The sequence below is a fragment of the Cnephaeus nilssonii genome, assembly GCF_951640355.1.
Source record: "Cnephaeus nilssonii genome assembly, chromosome: 9".
NCBI lineage: Eukaryota > Metazoa > Chordata > Mammalia > Chiroptera > Vespertilionidae > Cnephaeus > Cnephaeus nilssonii.
Window position 1 is genome coordinate 46,418,950 of NC_137080.1, and position 22,192 is coordinate 46,441,141.

A 22,192-nucleotide genomic window follows, 5' to 3' on the forward strand; every position below is an offset into this window, starting at 1 on the left:
AATATACTCAAAATCTGCAAAGAAAGTCTCAAATTTACAAACTATAAAGGAAGGGTTGATGCAGCTGAAAATAAATTGTATTTATGTTACCTAGAGTGAACAGATATAAACTTGTGACCCAAAATATGTAAAGTATGCCAAATGTGCTATTTTAAATTAGTGAAATGATAAACAAGGGTAAAATCTACCACAATGCAGATGTCAGCTGCCCTTCAAAATCTTAATAAAATTCCCTCTCCCATTCCTCATTTTATAGAAAGCTGAAATCCTGCCTCCAAAGATTTCTGCATGTTCCTAGCAGGGTTAACCTCTGAAGGTCACCTCTGCTTGTCTCTGTTGTCCTGGCTTAGCTGTGTTCTTGCTGGATCTTTTATCACCCTCCTGCCATTAACCAATTATTCAGTCACCCCCATTTCTGTGATGAAGCTTTAACCTTCTCTCCTCTTAGGAAGAAAGAAAATGACTTATTTCCCATATTCATAGGTAGAGGAATTTAGCTCACTATTCTACCTTCTTTTTCTAGGTTCATCTAGATAGACACAAATGGATCAACTAACCAAAGGCTTTTCTCTTTTCTCTCCTTGAGAGGAATTCTGGAGTCAATGGGTTAGACATTTTTTTCCTAATTAACTAAACTAACAATTTTAAAGGCCACTGAATGACTATCCTATATAATAAAAGGCTAATATGCAAATTGTCCCCTCAGGAGTTCGACCAGGAGACTGGGAGTTCAATTGCTCACTATGATGTGCGCTGACCACCAGGGGGAAGAACATGGCAAGCGACCAGCGGTGGCGGCAGGGTACTGAGGGAGTGAGGAAAGGAGGGGGCGGGGAACCTGATTGGCCCTGATCGCCGGCCAGGCCTTAGGGACCCTACCTGTGCATGAACTTCATGCACTGGGCCTCTAGTATTGTATATAACATGTAATCCTTGCAGAAAACAATGTTCTAATCTAAACCAAATGCAGTTTAGAGTTAGCTCCATGTTATCACTAAATTTCTTTTTAACTTTGTGTTACATTTATGGTTTAGAAACTGAACTACAGAACCACAGAACCACAGAAAGGAAGATATTATGTGGCTCCGTTCTGTGTCCTGTGAAAGATGGTCAGTTAAACCATACAAAATAATCAAATGATTATTGATTCTAAACAACTCTCCAGGTTTGACTATTCTCCAGTGTATCATGTCATATGGAAGTTCTTCTGACCATGTGGGCATGTTTTGAGATCTTTGTTGTAGTGATAAACAACTAGTTTGTGTGGTTTCATGGGGAAAACATGGTTTTCAGAAGCCAAAAGCACAAATTCAAATTTTGTAAAGTACTAACTATGTGATCTGAGAAATCATTTAACTACTTTAAGCCTCATTCTCTGAGCAGCAATCTGAGGGTAAACAAAGTGCTATTTCTTCAGGGGAGCAAATGAGTATGTAAGCTTTGTTAATTATTTTGTAGAAAGTAGGTAATCTGATTATTTGGCTTCCATCTTAGCTCAGTACTGTAGTGGGTTTTTTTAAAAAATATTTTTATTTTTATAATTATTTATTTTTTAATATATATTTTTATTGATTTCAGAGAGGAAGGGAGAGGGAGAGAGAGATAGAAACATCAATGGTGAGAGAGAATCACTGATCAGCTGCCTCCTGCATGTCCCTTACTGGGGATTGAGCCCACAACCTGGGCATGTGCCCTTGACTGGAATCAAACCTGGGACCCTTCCGTCTGCAGGCCCATGCTCTATCTTCTGAACCAAACCAACTAGGGCTTTTTATATTTATTTTTAATAAAATTTATTGGGGTGACACTGGCTAATAAAATTATATAGGTTCCAAGTGTACAATTCTATGATACATGGTCTGTGTATTGCAGTGGTTTGGTTTAAATCTCTTTCAGATGGGGAGTAGTAAAGGTTGGGGCAGCAGTGAAAAAAGAGGAGAAAAAGTAACTGCCAGGGCAGCTGCTTGCTAAAATGAAGCAACAAAGATTTTAATCTTAGTGGACATTCCAGTTCACGAGGAACCTGTAAGTGGACAGACCAAGTGATCAAGCTCCAAACCTCCACCAGGCAGGTGACTTCATCTTGTGGGAGCCACCTCTAGGGGCAGCAAACAGACTCTGTCTTCTGTGCTCACTCCCTCGGCCACACCTGGTTCTCCCTCAAGCAAACCTTAAGCCCTTGACACTCACCTAACTGGAATCCCAGCATGCTGACCTTCTTCCAATAGTATCCTTGAGGTATTCCCAGCCTAAAAACCATCCATCATGATTGAATCCAAGGATCTGCCTTCTACAGTTCTCTGCTGAGCACGGCCAAAAAATAGGACAGATATTTGCAAACCGAGTTGCCATCCTTAAAAAAAAATAAATAAATAAAAAAAATCCCTCCTTTGACCCTGGATTTCCTCCTCTGGCTACTCTCTCTTTTCTCAGCCAAACTTACTTCCTTTTCTTTCCTTCCTACCCTCTTTTTTCTTCTTAAAGCCAAAATGCTATTTATTAATTTACAATGAAAAAAAATGTGCTGTCACATGGACAGAAGAAATATGTGTGTACCTAGAAACAGCACATTATGCGGGAGCATAATGATCAGAAAGTTGTCTGGTGAGATCAGATACAGGGAGTGAGGTTTAGTCTAAAGTGGAAGCTAGAATGCAGTGGAAGCTAGAATGCAGTTTTCACTTCCTCACTTTCCTTTTACTGCATTCTAGCCTCCAATTTCTAGCATTGCATTCTAGTTTCAACCTTCTCCACTCCCCTGACATGGCTTTCACTGAAATTACCAAGTAGTTCCTGATTGAGAAATGCGGAGGAGATATTTTGGACCTGTAGTAGTGGATGCCACTCACCCGCCCTTCTGTAACATCCTTAGTTCCCCGCCTCTGCATCCTCCTCAATAGTGTTTCCCATCCTTCTGCCCTTGTCCCCTTTCCAGAGCATCTCTTGCCCATCTGTCTCCTCACACTCTCCACCATCTCTTTGTATCTCACTACATTTGCTGTGAGAACCTCCTTGCTTACATTTGCTCTGAGAAACAGAAGGCAAGATCCCCTCTCTGAGTCTGAGGGGAGGGGTTTTTGAGGGAAGTGAGGACGCTAGTGGAGAGTGGAGAAAGGTCTTGGGGAGCTCCTGTTAACTGGCTCCTCCCACGGGGCTTGCTGCCCAGTCACAGACACAGACAAAGTGGACCACTGAATTTGTCTAACACCGTGCTTGCCAGGGTGCAAGAGAATTATTGAAATGATTGGACCATGAAGCCCTAGCATGAGGACAGGAGGGTCCATGTGTAAGTAGGAAGTAGCCAATGGACCAGAGGCCTAGTTAGGCGAAAGGTGCTACAAAATTTTTTGAAATCTCTCATGCCCTTTGCACTAATTCCTCCCTGCTTTGCACTATTTCTGTACCTACGAAAGACTTCTACCCTCACATAGAGCATATGCTATACTATAATTATCTTTTAAAAGTCTGTTCCCTCTGCTATACCAAGAGCCCCAGCATAAGACCTCTGTCTTCCTCTCCTTTGCCCCTTCACTCCTAGCCCAAAAAAGACTTAATGAGCCTAGGAACCTTGCTCAGCATCTCCTGATTGGTAAGAAGTGGAGCAAGTTTCATGTGTGTGACCCTAGTCTGTGACCTCAGTGCACCACAATCCAGCCTCTGCCATGCCATCTGTTAGTTCCCAATATTTCGTATATAATTTTTTAGATGCAAGCACAGTATTTGCACAGATAGACTAAGGCTAAAGCTATGGTGTTAAAATAATGTTAATGAAAATTTACATTGTTCTAATTTTAATGAATACTAGAAAAGCCAAAGCCCCTTTAGTAGGTTTGAATAACTTAAAGTTATTTAAAATGGGGCAATGCAAGCTTCATCTAAATTTAATCAAAATAAAACTACACATATGTTCTAGAGAGTTAAAGCTTTAACAACTGTTCTCTCATTAATGAAATATCTGCAAAAACCTTTGACTGTCAGCTCCTAAAGGGCCAGAAGTATGTTTGCTGAATTAGTTTTATTTATCTATGAGCCAGCATTAGACTTAATAAGAATGCAGCATTCACCAAAGGTACAAGAAAGCACTGAACATTGCATTTGGGTAAATGCAGGAGCCTTTGTCTTATTTTTATAGTTTTAAAGCACTGATTTTGTCATTAGCTTCCCATTATCCTGATGCTTTTTGACAAAAATGAAAAGGTAAGTTGTTCTGCAAGATGAATTCAGGATTAACTTTCACTCACATACACACACAAAAGGATCTTTTTAGTACTTCATAGGCGATACCTTACAATGGAGAGCAGACTTTTCAAAGCACAACTGGAGGATATTTAATTCTTATTTTATTTCGGTATTGTGAATTTCAAGTAGAAATGATGTGCAGCATTTGTGAATTGGGTCATAATGTCAAATACTATAGGAGCCTGTAAAATATGACTATCTCTAATATCCTAAATCGAATGCTAATGGGCATATCCATACAGCCTGATTTTCTGAATTCATCTCTCCTTGTCTCACTTTAAAAACCATGAAAAGGTGTTCAAGGTGTCCTGACCCCAAAACGAACAGAGGAAGGGAAGGGGGTTTGAGGAGAAATAGGGCACACTGAAAATTATGAGTCTCCGAAGAACATTCATTTTGTGTTCTCTGGCACAAAAATAAGGCCTAAATCCACATTCTATAATCCTTACTACCTCTACCTCAGGCAAAGCTTTCAAAATGCCAGAAGAATGTCAATGACCCAATCCCCCATCAATTAAATTGGAAATAACTGATTATTTAGTAAAGGATAAGGAATAGCCTCAAATAGTTTCATCTGCTCCAATAAATCAGGGTAACCCTTCGAAATCAGTGATAGTCAGGGTGAAATATATCTGTCTTTTTAAAAAGGGGCCCATTAGCAAATCTTGTTGCCCGCCCTCCCTATCCATGGTTAGATTCACAATTTATTATAAGCTGGGCTTGAGAAAAGAGGCAGCCAACTTAAGGTATTAGAAATGTCACTGGTGATTTCCTCCTCTTTCCAATTAAAAGTACTGCACTATACACAGGGAAGTGGGTTTTTCATCTCAAGTACACAGTAGGGAGAAACAAACCTGAGAAAATTGTGATTGTTTTCATTAAGTATGGTTAACACAGGCAGCATACATTAGTGTAAAAAAAAAAAAGAACAAAGAAAATGTATTTATTTTTATAGTAGGGAAAAACAAAGTGATATAGCAATAAGGTCTGTAATAAGTTGATGCATTTAATAAAATGGAAAAGGAAACGTATGTACTCATATTGAAGTAGAAGTCGGCTTGATACCAGGTGATAGATCTAGCCTGTCTAAGGTAAGCTTCAGTGCCTTTTTAAGGCTTCACTAAAGAAAGTACTAAGTAGTTATATCCTTAAGACTATGTAAGGAAAACTCCAGCATTTTTTTAAAAAGCTAGTTTTGTAGTAAAAAAAAAAAAAAGAATATTTATAAAACTATTTGTGAGAAATTCATGCAAAATTCACAGGATGTTAATGTAGGAATGCAGTACATTAACAACATATGAAAACTAAATGAGTCAATGGAAGGAATATAAATTGGAAGAAAATATAAATTACATTAAGTTCATAAATTCATCATTGTTTTGTTATCCAAGTCAAATAGGGATCTGTTCTTTCTATACCAAAGACTTATTTATAGCCAACTTTGAAGTTTCTTCAGCAAAGGGTTATAGCCCTGGTAGTTATTTTCTTAACTATTTATACTTAAAGAGAAAGGAACAAATCACCAGATGAGGGTTTTATTGAAATATATCTATATATACTAACATGTACACTTATATCTAATGTTTATTTGGTATATGGGAGCGGTAATTATTGGGTCCACCTCATTATCCTCTTCTTTAGTCATAATCTCAGCTTCATTCATTTATTACCAAGCACTTAAGCCCTGACATGAGCTAGGTTCTTCAAAGAAAATTGGTAAATCGAAAATAACTGAGGCATTACCCATGAAATGCAAGACTGTGGCTTTCTCCTTAGTTACTGAAGACAGCGGAAGGAAAATGGGCAGAGTCCAAATTTAGTTTAAATGCAAGGGCGAATGCTGTCAGAGCAGATGTTAAACAACTAGGGAAGATTGTTGAAGGAAGCTGAGAAGCATTCACAGGTGTACTTAAAAATGAGTGTTTCTTCTACCTGCAAACATCTCAGAATTACTCTTAGTACAGCAGGTCCTCAAATAACATCATTTCGTTCAATGTCATTTTGTTAGAATGTTGATGAGATGCCATAGGAACTTAACTCTTGTTTATATCAGTCACCTATGGTAAAATAGGTTTCCTTATATGTCATTTTGCTTAAAGTCACAGACCCTATTGATGTCATTTATTGAGGACTTACAGTATTTGATTTTCCTCTTTGACCTTGACATAGAAATTCAACAAGTTCTATTTGAGTTGTTTAACATCAAGTCAGGGCTTAAGTGCTTGAGTATCCTCCAACTAAGAGAAGATACAACTTTCTTCCCCAATAGGCAAACATTTCAAAGGGAGAACATTTTAGGTCTTTTCAATAATAGAACTGGAAACACAGGTTGATAATGGGATGTTAATACTTATGCCCCGCAGACTCCTTCTGCACAAGTGAAAAGGCAGCCCTGGGGAGTTTGAAGAAGTATGTGGGTGTGGATGAAACAAGAGTGGAAGCCAGTGAATAATTGCTGGAGCTAGGGTTATGGGTACATGAAGTTCATTATACTAGCCTCTCTATTTTTTTCATAATCAAAAGGCTTTCAAAAAAATGATGAAAAAAGGAAACTAAAATAATAGTGCCTCCTAAATGATCAGAAAGAATGAAGACTAATTAGGAATGAAGGACTAGGATGACACAAGTCACTACATAGGTAATATAAAACATTATTTTAGCCAATAGTTTCAATCCCTCAATGCACAGCAATCCTCTTACCTGGATACCCATTGCTATACCCATCAAAATGGGTTTACTGGGCTTTTATTTTGCCTGCCCTGGCTTTGATGAAAGACTCATAGTCAGGCAGCCAGAGTAAAGGTAAAAGCAAAGGTGTGCAATACAATCCATGTATATCAAAAGCTGACAATCTAAACAACAGAAGGTTTGGTCAAAAAAGAGGTGTGATGGTCTGTTAATTTCCATCTTGAATTTTTACTCCACTAATCACTCAGAAAGTCATAGTTCTTTATAGAGTAGGTACTCAATCAATGAATGTTAATTAGCCAAAATGGCAGTTCTGGCTCATTCATTCAATTACACATGGCCACACCACCAAAGCTTGACTTTTAAATTTATCCCACAATGGAAGTGTTTTTTGATAAATCCAACATATGAGGTATTTTCTACCTGATATCCAGAGAAGACCATCCGCCACGTAGCCAGCGTGACATGAAAGGGATCTGTCAAAGGACTGCACAAAAGTCCACTTGTTCTTCTTGGGACAATATCTCTCAACTGTAGGCAGAACCTGGCGCAGCTCATTTCTGCCCCCAACCGCATAGAGGTATTCATCCATGGCACCCAGCACAAAATGCTCCCGACAGTTTTTCATGGGTGCTATCTCTGCCCAGGAATTACTGCGGGGGTCATAGCGACAGGCGGTCCTCACAGCACACGTCCGGCCAGTGGCGTGCTCCACCTCCCCTCCTGCCACAAACAGGAAGTCCCCCATGACAGCCACACAGTGGTGGCTCCTTCCCACGGGCATGGGGGCCAGCTCACTCCAGTTGGCAATGGCAGCTATGAGAGCATTCTCCTGATCAACAGGATTGAAGTACCGAAGTTCCTTGACTTTACAGACCTCGCGCTTTTTCCCACCAATGATGTATAGGGTGTCTGACTGGAACCTTGGTTTGGTCCTGCGGGTCTGCCACACGGGCTGTGCATAGATGCTCTGGTGGTATTCCAGGGCCTCATTGACAAGAGCCGTTGCAGTCTCACTTGCCTGGACGAGGGGGTGGGACAGGGCAACTGTATGGAGAGTATCCACATCCATCAGGCCAAAGCGGATATACTGCAGGAGCTCATCCATGTACTGGTAATGGCAGTTGTGTTCCAACCACCTCACGGCTAGCTGAAACAGAGGGAGGGGAGGGGAGAGGGCAATACAAAGGTGAAAAAGAGAGCCTAAACAAGGGCATATAAAAGGCCACTGGGTATTCTTTCAGACACTTAACATTTTTTTTCTTACAAATAATATTTTGATACCTGTTGAGAATTTCCCCCCTGCATCAGCAGCCCCCTACCCCCACAAAACAGAACATGAAAGAACTCAAGACGTTGTAGGCGTTAGAAACAATGTTAAGCAACAGTGATGGGGACCTTAAGCTATCACTTGGAGTGAACAATAATCTTTTTTTTTTTATTTTAGAAAATATTTTTATTGATTTCAGGGAGGAAGGGACAAAGGAAAGGTAGAGATGGAAACATCAATGATGAGGGAGAATCACTGATTGGCTGTCTTCCACTGGGGATTGAGCCTGCAACCCGGGCATGTGCCCTGACTGGGAATTGAACATGATCTCCTGGTTCATAGGTTGATGTTCAACCACTGAGCCAAACCAGCCGGACAATACCTGGCAATCACTTTTCAAAGAATAAAAATACTGTTGTGAGACAGCCTGTCCCCTTACATTTCATGCATAAGAGGCCTGGTACACCCCACCCCCAAGAAATGTCAATGGTGAGTGGTGTCATCACAGCTCAAGCAATATATGTCAGCCCAGGAGTCAAGGTGCTGTATCAATATAAGTAATGTAAGAAAATATGTGATCATCCGAGACCACCGGGTATACTTGAGAGAAAATCAATATGACACTAGTAGAATGATTTAGAAAGGAAAAGGACTTTTTCCCCTGCCCCTTTGGTTAGTATATCAGTCAGGAAGCAAGAGAAGAAAAAGGAAGATTGAAATCTATCAATTTAATTTTTTTTTGTCAATTAGTTTTCATCTTCAAGACAGTTGTTATTTGCTCATGTAAGATACTGGCAATTTGTTAGAGCCTTTCCCCCAGAAACAGAATATAGAAGAGATTATCTTTGTATTATGAACAACGTAGCACAATGTAATCCAAACCTTTTTATTTAGGCCCAGATCACTTTCAGGAAAAAAAGTTGTAAGAACTTTTGGCTACAGATAAAGAGAATGTCTTAAAGTAGGTGCATTAAGCCATGAATAACAAAACTGAACAACAGTTTAGAAAATATCATCAACAAAACACTAATTCATGTTATGGAGCACCTGAAGAAATTTAATTAATGTGACTTAATATTTAAGTTTGGCAAACTTGTCCACACACTAGCATAAAGAAGTATATTTAATATCTCCAGTCAACATATTTGATATGAACAATTCTGTGCAGCACCTATATTAAACTCAATCTCCCAGGCAATACAAATGTGGCTCTGAAGGAACAGCATGAAAAAGTAAAGTAATGGCCCAGCTGGTGTTGCTCAGTGGTTGCATGTCAACCTATGAATCAGAGGTCAAGGTTAAATTCCCAGTTAGGGCACATGCCCGGGTTGTAGGCTAGATCCTGAGTAAGGGGCATGCAGGAGGCAGCCCATCAAATATTCTCCCTCATCATTGATGTTTCTGTCTCTCTCTCCCTGTCCTTTCCTCTCTGAAATCAATTTTTTAAAGAAGTAAAGTAATGAATTAGAATACTGAATAATTTTATTTCGTTTTATTTGCTTTCTGCCCTGGTAACAAGGATCACTAAACTCTCCAAAGCACTAGATGATTTCAGACTTCCTGAGTTTCTGTGTCCATTTGACAAATGGCTCCAAAAGGCAACACATATTTTGGGATTATCTTTTTAGCTTTCTGAATGAAGAGAATGTAGGAAGTGAATTCGCTTTCAATAGGCACTGAAATGCATCTTTCAATGAGTTCTGTAATTTGGAGAAGTGGCAAGAGAATGTCACTCGGTGCAGGCAACCTGCCAAGGCCAAGGAGGCAGACATCATGGAGGGCAGATGAGTGGCACTCTGTAGCTGTGTGTCTAGATACTGGCATTTTTAATTTAAGTAAGATAGAAACTTCATTAAAAAAATCTGTGTATGGTAACAGCAGCAATAATCAAAGAGACTGCCGAAGAAAAAGGCCACTCATCAAAAGGTCTCCGCCAGAAGTGGAGACTTTCCCACAGTCAGCATCTTGGATTTTCTCCACCATCATTTTAGAAGTTTCAAGGGATGGGGTTCCAATTATTTCCCTGAGAAGATAATTCAACAACTTAGTAAATGATTTCCTATTCTTTGCCCACAGAGCTTTCAAAAGTTGCCAGTGATAAAGTCATCCCACTCAAAGTATTTTCTCATGCACCAGGTTAAATTTTCTAAAACTTAATATTTAATATTGCTCCTAATATAACAGACTAATTCCAGCTGATATTGCTTTGCTTCGTAACAAATTTCTTACACCCCAATGTTTCTGCATCTTTCATGTGGATGCTACGGGAAACAGCACTGGAGAAACATTAGACAAATACCCCATGTCTCCATAGTCCCTTTTTACAGCACAGTGCTGCCCATCTAATTATTTTTCTCTTTCCTCATAAACCAGTTCTCCCTATACCATAATTGATTTTCCAGCCCACTCTTAATACTCTCCGGTTTACCTTTATCTTTCTACCAAACAGTATCACTTACTGTGTCAGAAGAAGTACACCAGCCACAACTAGGCTCTCTGCCTTATGAAACTCTCTCATGAATCAAACTGGCAGTGGAAAGTGTCCACCTTTATCTATTACTGATTAAATTCTGGTTTTCTATCTACTGCTACGTCACATGTACACAGGTATCAAGATGCTTTCCATGCTCAAATTCCCTAATTACTGTATATTAATAGAATACTTTGTTCACATACATTTAGTTTGCATTTTCTGGGATAACCTTGAATCTTATTTCTTGCCAATCTTTCTAACTTCTCACAGATTTTGTATAATTTTCACACTCTATCATTTTTAAATACTTTCAGTCTACACAAGTCATTCATACTTGGGTTTATCTTTTCTCCAGATCAAAGGTAAATATGAATTACAATGAACTATTCTGCCCCCAGCTTCAAAACAATCTCACCTGGACATAGTTTTATTTATAAACTAGAGGCCTGGTGCCCGGATTCCTGCACTGGTGGGGTCCCTGGACCTGGCCTGTGGGGATCAGGCCAAAACCAGCAGTCCAACATCCCCTGAGGGGTCCCGGGGTGCAAGAGGGCACTCTGCAAAGTTGCTGTCGCTCGGCATCTCCTGTGTTGAGCATCTGCCCCCTGGTGGTCAGTGCACATCATAGCTACCGGCCGGTCAGCTAGTTGGCCAGTCAGCCGGTCACTTAGGCTTTTATATATATATATAGATTTAAATCCAGTGCTTCTCACACCTAAAATGTGCAAGAATTACCTGGGGTTTCTGGTCAAAATGCAGATTCTAATTCAATAGGTGGGGGGGAGGAGATCAAGAGTCTGCATTTCTAACTGTCTCCAGTTGATGTGTATGCTCTGGGCCACAGACCACCCTTTGAAAAGGAAAGTTTTAGACAGTTTCCCTCCCATTCATGAAATAGCAAATTGCTGCTTTATTAGAGTAAATTAAGTATGTTGTTTCCAATTTAAGAAGGTTTAAATCAATGATGTCTAAGTAGGATGCTTTAGCAAAGAAACAGGATACTTATAGCTTATTATTGTGGGTAAGACAGCATATTTCCTACATAGTAAGATGTGGGTAAGATCTTACTATGGGTAAGGCAACGTATTTTGAAACCTTGGTTCTCTTAAGGTCTATAACTCAACAGCTGATTCTGATGGCAAAAGGCAAGTCAGAGATAATAGATAAATAAATATAATAGTGTTATTGTACTGTTTTTACTTTTTTGCAAGTGTAAAAGAGAAAAAACACTAAAAACATGGGTAACTCTTATTTATCCAAGTAATGAAAGCACTGTCAAAAAATTTAAAACAATGGGCTACGTCAAAATCACTTCTCCCCTGTGAACCCCACCTAGCACTCCCTATTCCCTGCCATGCTGCATTACAGGCAAGGTGGCGGAGGGAATGCTGGAGCCCGTTTAAGGGGTTTAGCGACCACCGTAAGCAGAAGGCTGATTCATCATTGGGGCATCATAGAATCCAAAGACACAGTTCGCTTTGTAGTGTATTTTGAGGGTTATGTTCTCAGGGAAGGTTGAAATCCTATTCTATCTTACTTATTCTGGTATGATGACATCCCCATTACCCTAAACTCTAGCATATATTGACTGGGAGGGAAATGGAGCATTCAGTGCCAAGTCTTATCTCCCACTTTTTGGTGACAAAGCCAGCCAGAACGGGAAATAAATAAAGGATTCAGTCTGGGAGGACACATTAAAGAGTACTTAGGAAAGATGACCATTAGGCAAGATGTTTCCTTAACCATCTGAAACACAGGGCACTGTCACCTCCCAGGACCACGGGGCATCACCCGAGCACCCTGCCTGACCCAATCTAGTTTATCTTATCCTAGTGGAGAACTGCTGCTCCCTGAGGAAGCATTTGCTACAGCTTATTTGTGCGTTAACTCATCTCATCCTCAGGTCTTCACTGAGAACAGGGGCTGGTACGTAGTTGGCTATAAATACTTGTTGCATACACTGAAAATTCCTGGGATATTCTCAGGCTACTTCTCATATTTCTCTTGAACAAATAATGTCGATTCTTATATATTTTTATTTATCTATCACAGGCATCAGTTTCCTAATTTATCATCCCATCTTTGTAGCTTCCCTATATAAAGCCCTCATAAGCTCTCAACTCCACATGGCGGCATACGGTGTACACACAATTCTTGTTTTACTCCCTCAGGTAGTTGGTGCTGCCACCTCTCTTTGAGATTCTTGGCAATGCAATAACCACTGGAGTCTTTTAAGCCCTCAAATAAATAATAAGATACTAGGGCAAGAAGAAACTTTAGAGTACATTTGGTTCAAGCATCTCAAGACAGGGCTTTTTGATCCACGGTTGGGAATCCATGGATGTGGAGGGCCGATTGTATGCATTGTTCAATGCCATTTCATGTAAGGGACATGAGCATTTGTAGATTTTGGTATCCTTGGGGGTACCTGGAACCAATCCCCCATGGGCATTAAGGAAAAACTGTAAGTAAGTTATGGGGCGTCAAAAGTTATATGTGGATTTTCAACTGCATGGGAGGTCAGCGCCCCTAAGCCCCACAATGTACAAGTATCAACTGTGTCTGTAAATGCCCTTTACCAAAGCAGTTCTCATCAGATGAGTGATCAGATCTTTTTAACCAACACTAACAAAAGATAAAGTGCTCACAGCATTGTCTGAAAGCAATAACTATTTCACAGAACTTCTCAGCCAGAGCTGAATAAGCAAAGACTGGTATTTTTGCCCACAGCCTTATTCCGCTTCTCAGCCAGGGGTAGCTGTAATCGTTTTCCTACTTAAAACTTGGTTGCAGACAGCTTTGCTGTAGGGGCACACTGAGCCCTCCCTGTGGCAGGAGCACACATGGCTATATCCTTGCCAGTCCTGTCATGCCACTGAGATACACCAGGGCACCAGTCTCCCCTCGGTGCCCATAAGGCAGCATGCATTCCACAATTTCAGAAAGGGATAAAGGAAGGGCACAAGAGCAAACCAACAGAGACCTGGCATTCCCGAACCTCCACCAAAGTGTCAGGCATGTCAAAGAACTCTTGGGCTACAAGGAGTGGGAAGCCACAGAAGTGCACTTTAATAGAATGAGGGACAATGCCTAGACAGGATTTTTTTTTGTTTCTAAAGGATAGCAAGCATACTCTCCATCTTCTAATGTACGCCCTCCAAGGGAAGTTGCATTGACTATTTTATAGATTATTTTTATAATGCCTTAAATTCTAATAAACAGAAGCATAAAACTTTAGCAATATACCATTTTATTATCACACAGCTTCTTCAGATGATGAATGTGAAAAGTTCCCCAAGAGCCAGTGAGCAGAGGTTAAACTACATAGAAGCTCATCTCTTTAAGGTGAGTCATGCAAGGTCCAGATAGTGACATATTAAACCAGAATCATGACTGCCATAGAGAGAACAATTCAAATTAATAAATAAATGCACCAAATTTTATAGTCATATTCTCTTCTTTGTGACCAAATGAAAAATTTCTGTTCAAAAAGACAACATTCTCAAAAAGACAACATACCTATAAAATCCAAAAGCACCAGAAACTAGGGACTCGGGACCAGAGCATTTTCCTCCACCAGAACAATGGAAACGTTACCATGGAGGAATATTAAAAATTATATCAGTGCTCACTTGAGTGCTATAATTAAAATCGTGTCAACATTCTGCTTGTAAAACAGATTTTTGAAGGGAGGTTGCACATTAACCATTATAGCTGACTACAGACTTATGTCAGACACCTAGGCTGTTTTTTCTCTAAGAAATACATTTCAGTAGAATCAAATCTGATGAGGCCCCGGGTTCATGTTCTATCAGAAAAAACGACCTGACAGATTTTTAAAAGAATGTTCAGCTTAGCAGATATGATAATAACATATGTTCTTTCATTGTTCATTTAAAACTTTATAAAGTTGGGAGACAGACAAATGTTCTTATTTTTATCTTCAGAATAAAATGTGTGCCTGATAATACTCTGGTTTCTCTTCAGATTATATAAATCCTTCGTGATTTACTACAGATTTCCATGAAGAGGAGCAGTTATGAGGTGTTTTTTAGAGATCTAAAAACAAAACAAAACTTGATGTATACAACTTATTCTCAAATGGCTCAGAAAACAGTGCCCTCCCCTTCTCTCTCTCTCTGCTACTATATATATCAATACTATATCCTGTATATATGCTCCTACTATATATATCTACTATCTATCTATCTATCTATCTATCTATCTATCTATCTACCTACCTACCTATAGATATATAAATAAATATCTAGAGAGAGAGGACATACGATAAAGCAAATAAGGTAATATGAAAATTATATGGTTTCTCTGTACTTTTTTATTACTGCAACTTTTTTGTATGAAATAATTTTAATTAAGAATTGAAAGAATAAAATATTTGCCTAATAATCATCTTTATTCATATTTTTTAAATGCATACTGCAGAGCATTGAAAGCAGCCAAGGGTGTCTCCTTCCCATCGACCGGGACAAACACATAGGACTGGAGGAATCACAATAACTACCGTGAGGCCTGCTACATTTAAACTCCAGGTATTTAGGAGGACAAATAAAAAGTGACCTGGGTTGTCCTTGGATTTAGTCTTATAACAAAAGAGAATTTTTAAAAGGTACATTGTATATCAAGATGAAGAGAAAATATAGGAAAAGAGATGAGGTTAGTGTACTGTAATGTCCTGTCTACCTATGAGAATTGGCCACCAATTTAAACTGATTTCTGAAAAGTCAATACAAAAAGCAGCATGAGTACATGGCTGACATTGACCAGTCACTTCGCTTCTCATCAGTAAAATGAGTGAGTTGATGAGAAAGTTTCTTCAACCTATAGGATATATGGCACCTATGGACCCACCAAAAAAGTAATATTTTAAAGTAGAATCCTCCAAATTTCTTATTAATGGGAGAAGCAACCAAAATTAATCAATGTGTCTAGTATCCCATGCACATTTCCACAGCATAGTGTTTTTTTAAAATTTTTTAGAGTGTTTTTTTATCTTTATTGTTGAAAGTATTACATATGTTCCTTCCCTACCCTTGACTCCTGCTGGCCCACCCTCACCACCCCCCAGGCCTTCACCACACTATTGTCTGTGTCTATGGGTCATGCATATATGCATACAAATTCTTTGGTTAATCTCTTCCTACTCAGCCACCCCCACCTTCCCTCTGATATATAGTGTTTTTAATTGTGTGTTTACTTCACAATTTAAATCTGAGTTTGCAGGACTCTTATTTTCACATTATTTACCCAAGCATTTGGGATTTGAACCTACAATCAGTATTGTTTTCTACCCTTTTTCTTATTTTCTATTCTACTCTTTTTCTTATTTTCTATTCCACAGTACAAATCTGGCCTGAGGGCTCAGGTGACAATCTCATGTGAGCTCTAAATGTCCAGTTGGTCAATGATAGGTCTATTTCTATTTGTGTTTTTTTAATTATATTTCTCTTTATGATTTGTCAGCACAATTTACCTTAGCTAAGATTTGGAAACAGCCTAAGTGCCCATCAGCAGATGAGTGGATTAAAAAACTGTGGTACATCTACACAATGGAATACTATGCTGCGGTAAAAAAGAAGGAATTCCTACCATTTGCAACAGCATGGATGGAACTGGAGAGCATTATGCTAAGGGAAATAAGTCAGTCAGAGAAAGATAAATATCACATGATCTCACTCATCTATGGGAAATAATGAACAACATAAACTGATGAACAAAAACAGATTCAGAGACAGGGAAGCATTGATCAGACTGTCAAACCTCAGAGGGAAGGTAGGGGAGGGTGGGGTAAGGGGGAGAGATCAACCAAAGGACTTGTATGCATGCATATAAGCCTAACCAATGGACACAGACAACAGGGGGATGAGGACCCATATGTAATACCTTAATCAATAAAGAAATTAAAAAAAAAAGAAATGCAACTCATTCTATGTATACTTAGGAAGTGTACCTGGAGGAATATGAATATGTATAAATGTATTATTCAAATTCCCCAGGTTTATACAGGGTAACATTGGGGGAAAGAGCTCAAAACTGTATTCTACAAATCCACAGCATAGTTTTTGTAAATCTCTTTTCAGAAAATGAAATGATGTTTTGGTCTATAATTCTGTACTCACCAGAAATGCAGGCATGTGTGTGTGCACATCCTAGTTACACCTAGTCTTTTCCTCCCTGGAACAACTCTGTTCAGATCACATCACTGCACTGAGTAGCTAAAATCACTCCAGTCAAAGGACACATTTTACATTTGTACAGCAACTGCTTCAAGGTACTATCTACTTAGAATCCCAGAATAAAATTTTATATATGAATGCAAATATTTTTTAAACTACTCATATAAATTTTTACCTCAGGATCACCTTTATTTAAATATGCAATTCCCATAATAGTATCTACAAAGCTTTTTAGATAGAAAAAATATTCCATTGGACAAGAAAGGCAACCACCTGTGCCACCTATGCCAGCGATGTTGCAGGGAAAATTAAACCCGTTATTGCTCTCCTCATACTTGAGCAGAATACAGGAACAATTAGAAATAACTTCCACCCTGGCCGGGTGGTTCAGTTGGTTGTGCATTGGCCCATGCACTGAAAGAAGGCCGTTTTGATTCCTGGTCAGGTCACATGCCAGAATTTTGGACTTGATCCCCCTGGTGGTGTGTGTGTGTGGGGGGGTGCTTGCGGTAAGCAGCCAATCAATGTTTCATTTTCACATTGATGTTTCTCTCTCTCCCTCTCCCTTCTTATATCTCTAAAAATCAATGGAAATCTTTTTTTCAAAAAAAGAAATAACTTCCTATACTTGCCCTCCAATGGCCTGATAATAATTTCTGAGCCAAAAGATAACACTTATCCATCTAATCACTGATGGCGTCAGAGTATTACTTGATGCTGGACTAAAGACATGAGACTTCTCAGTAAAATGTTAGTGTCTACCATATTTATATATGATGTTCTTCTGGATGTAAAAGGGCCTTAACATGTGGTCAGGGAGATATGAAGCTCAGATTAGAACAACACTGGAAAATGAGAGAAAACCAGCTTGAAGACAATAGAAGACAATCCCATTTGAAACAGGAACTAAATTGATCCCACATGGCTTACATAATTTTGCATTAATTCCTCAGCTACTTCATGCAATGAGGATGCATTATCAGGGAGAAGTCAGCCAAAATGGCCATGGGCATCCTGATGCTTTTTCCTACCACTAATTGGTACATGCCCATGAAGGTGAATGTGACACAGTGAAAATGAGGCAGGATCTGATGTCAAAAGATCTGTTTCTGCAACTTTATGTGTTTGAGCAGTTATGAAAAAGACAAACAACTTGCTGTTTCATCATCTGTAAAGCAAGGATGATATTAGTTATGTCACAAGACTGAATACCATGTCAAAGTGTTTGGTAAAATATGACATTTAGACAACATACAGAATTAATATAATTACAACATACCACCAAGAGATGGAGCTAATCCTCAATTCAATTACCCTTTTGAATTCATGATAAAGCCAGCACATTACAGTGTAATATTGATGTAGATTTTGAGAGATTACTATAGTTAATAGAAACGTGCTACACAGGTATTAAATACTTCACATGTTATAAAGTGATAATAAAAATGCGGCAGATTATCTGATGCAGATTATAAACTTGCCCTTATGATGAGCTATTTTCATACAAATGAATTCAATAATTTAAGGTCTGCAGCTTTGTTAAATCCGAAGTCAGGGAAGCATGAATAAAGGAATGAATGAATGAATGAATGAATGAAAAGAGAGACATAGACATAAATCTACTTATCTCTGCATAACACTTAGTGTATATTTAGTTCCTTTACTTGGCTTGAGTTTCCTATTAAAAATACTTGAATTTATGTCCGAGTCCCCTCAAATCTTAACTCATTTAACTTAGTAGCAAGGAAAACACAAAACAAAACTATCTGTCTTAAGAAAATGAAAATAGCCAGAACCGGTTTGGCTCAGTGGATAGAGCGTCGGCCTGCGGACTCAAGGGTTCCAGGTTCGATTCTGGTCAGGGGCGTGTACCTTGGTTGCGGGCACATCCCCAGTAGGGGGTGTGCAGGAGGCGGCTGATCGATGTTTCTCTCTCATCGATGTTTCTAACTCTCTATCCCTCTCTCTTCCTCTCTGTAAAAAATCAATAAAAATATATTAAAAAAAGAAAAGAAAACGAAAATAATGACTGTCTGAGTTGATTACTTTTCATTTTGTTTTGTTGCTCTGGGGAAAATGATATAACTATGAATCTTTTATTTTAGTTTTTTTCACTCACTTATTTCTCAAATTTTTAATGAGTGTCTATTATGTATCAGGAACTTACTTGATGAGAAAGAAGATTCTAATAAGTATACATATTCTTACTTGCCATTCAATTCAGTTAATAAAACTCAAGGCTTACTCTTGACCTCGATGGTCTTAATGTATTCCTGTAAAATATACTTATGGAATATGGAATTGGGGAAAGAAAAATCCCGCAAATTTGGAAGTTTCCGCCTATTGTAGGCAGATTTTCAGATACAAGTTAAACCCATCTTTCTATGTTACCAATTCCCTCATAGGTCTTTTAAATATTGCTGGTACATTTATAAGTGTTATGTTTTTTTAAAAAGCTGTTTAATTTGTAAACATGCCCTGGAGCATCCTGAGAGCATCACGCTCTTGACTATTTCTTTATGAACTAATTCAATAATAATGAACCAATAGCAGGTTCGCTACACACATACTCCCTCCTGAAATTAAACTTTTAGTGACCAAAAGGACCTCACAGGCTCAAGCAGCTGCCCAAGGCCACAGACACAGAGAAAGTCGAACTCTTCACACAAGGGGTATGATGATTAATTTGGAGGTCCAGGAAGTATCTACGAGTAAGCTGCATTGAAGGTTTCATGTTGGCAGCCTCCAAGTAAAAAAGAAAAGAATCCTCAAAGGCCACTTTAAACATTAATTTATAGCTCCGGAGTGCAGAGCTTGGAGTGGGGAGCCTGCTAACTGAAGCACATGACTTAAAACCTGTCAGGGGCCAGACCCTGCTATCGAGGGATGGAGCCGGTGGGCTGGGGCTGGGGAGCAGGGCTTACACCCGCAGTAAGTTGCAGAAAATACACATAAACATGATGCCAACCTTCGTCGCTATGTGAATTTCAGCCTGGCTATGATGTTTAAACAAACAGAATATTTCACACTGCATTCTCTAACTTCATTTCGTCATCATATAAATAACTGGGAAACAATGAATCCTTTATTCGCACCTTGCAACACTTTAGATTATAATACACAAGTAACATTTTTGTCAAAGAAGATACACTCTTCAGCACCATTATTCATCAGTTTGGGGGAGGGGGAGTGGCCTAAAGAGCAGATCTATAATAGTGATGTAAGGAAGAGATGAAGACGTGGACAGAAGGGCCCAGGGCAGGGCAGCCAATGGCTTGACAATCTGGGAAGACTCGTGAGGGAAGAGGAGGCTGCAATGGATGCAGGAAGGAGTAGGCAGTAGCCATTCCAATGGCTATATTGAGAGAAGGATCGTGTTTCAGCCCCAGTGCCTGGCACCCAGGAGGAAATCCACAAGTGTTTGCTGAATGTCAGATAAACGGGAATTAGGAGACTGCAATCTGGAGAAATCACAGATCTGAGACATCTTTATCAGCTCAGAAGGAACAATGTGTATGAAGAGCCAGGGGAATTTGAAAGGGCAGATGGGAGGATTGAAAAGGAAACCGAAACTGGACCCACTGACCAGCTCCAGCCCTGGGAGCAGAAAGGCCAGCACATGCCAGGAGGCGAAGTGTGGGGCCTTCTGGGGGGGCATCACTGCTGAGGGATACAGCCTCGGTGAGAGCATCAGGTGAGAGCACCGAGGTGGCTGTGAGGTGGAGGACTTGAGAGGACATAAGAAAGTCCTTCATTCTGGACGTTAGGTTTCCACAGTTAGATATAAAGGGTAGAACAGATTGGGGGAAGGCAGGAATCTAGGCTTATACTAAAAACAACTTGAAATAATAGTTGTATTTCCTTTAAGAAAAAGCAGTCCTTGCTTGAGTACCATTAATTTGCAAGCATACTAAATCTATAAAATAAAATCACTCATTGTCATATATAAGACATTGTTAATATTAAAATGAAAATTCACACTACTTTCTAAATACCCAAAAAACAATACTGATCGAGTTGACTGACACGTTTCTCTCCTAATTACTTTTTACTCCCAATACTTAAACAAAACAAGACATAACTAATCAATAACTTTACTAAGTATTCCTGAGGGCTATTTTATCCATGCTGTTCATGCAGCTAGACAAAAATAAACATTCTTGGTCTGGTGTGGTGAAGAATTGGGTGAGATTATAGCACAATCCTATTGTCATTTCTTTCTTTTTCTTTCTTAATTTTTATCATTTATGTATTTATTCTTATTGAATTTATTGGGTGACATTGGTTAATAAAATTATATAGGTTTCATGTATACAATTCTATAATACATCATCTGCATATTGTATTGTGTGTTTGCCACCTAAACTCAAGTCTCCTTCCATCACCATTTATTTTTAAGTACACATTTTAAACATCACTGTGGCTTATGAAACAGCACTGTGGTTGCATAAAAACAGTAACTGGATTCCATGACTTAACTCATTTTTGGAGCCTCTTCAGGTGAGACTAAATTATCGCTTCATGCCTCTCTTGACCATTCAAAAACAAGTAGCATTTTTTAAAAGCAAAAAAATAAATAATGTGAAAACAGAACACTTGATGTAAAATTGTAATCATTAGGATGCTGTCACTTTGACATCTATAGACTTAACTGCTTTACAATTGACTGTGAGACAAAATGGCCAAGGTAGATAGAAATATGCTGCTGAATGTTCGCTGGGGGGAAAAGAAAATGAAGACAACATACATGAAAAAGCAGAACAATGAGTCTAGCTTTCAGGTGCCTAATCTGTGAGACCACCCCGCACAGCCTGGAGACAGAAATAGAGGTTTTCCTTTTCCTCTATTTTTCTTTTTTTAAAGGGTATGCATAAAGGAGGATTGTAATGAGCTGCACATTGTAAACACTAGCATTGTTAGGTGCCTTCATCTTATTTACCCTGTGCCTCAAATAGCAGCAAGATTAGGTGTTGGATTTGTACAAATTGAAATCTGCAACTTTTAATAATAACCGTCATACTTCACAGACACACATGTGTGTCCCTGCCTCATCCCCCGGCCATAGTGCCCAAGAAGGAGGGAAGAGGAGTAAGATGCTGCACTTGGAACCAGAAATGCAAAAATCAGCTGTGCGGAGAACGGGGCCTTCGCTTCCCTGTGTGCCCATTTGGAACTGACTGCGCTTGCTGGGTAGTGTGAGAAACTGCAGAACGACGGTGTGAGCTGCTGCCTGAGCACACTGGCCAAAGCACCCTGGCGTTTCTGCTTCCCCACTGCACCATCGGAATGGAAACATTTGCTCTATTGGAAGGCAGTGATAAGGATGGA

At 39.2% G+C, this 22,192-nt stretch overlaps 1 protein-coding gene across 1 annotated transcript in view; it reads right to left on the reverse strand.

Annotated features, from left to right (window-relative positions):
• Positions 1–22,192, reverse strand: part of KLHL32 (kelch like family member 32) — a 164,632-nt gene that overhangs the window by 24,662 nt on the left and 117,778 nt on the right. Inside the window, exon 7 of the mRNA XM_079780026.1 lies at positions 7,351–8,077. Within this exon, the coding sequence (XP_079636152.1) occupies positions 7,351–8,077 (727 nt within the window). The remainder of the gene's footprint in view (positions 1–7,350; positions 8,078–22,192) is intronic.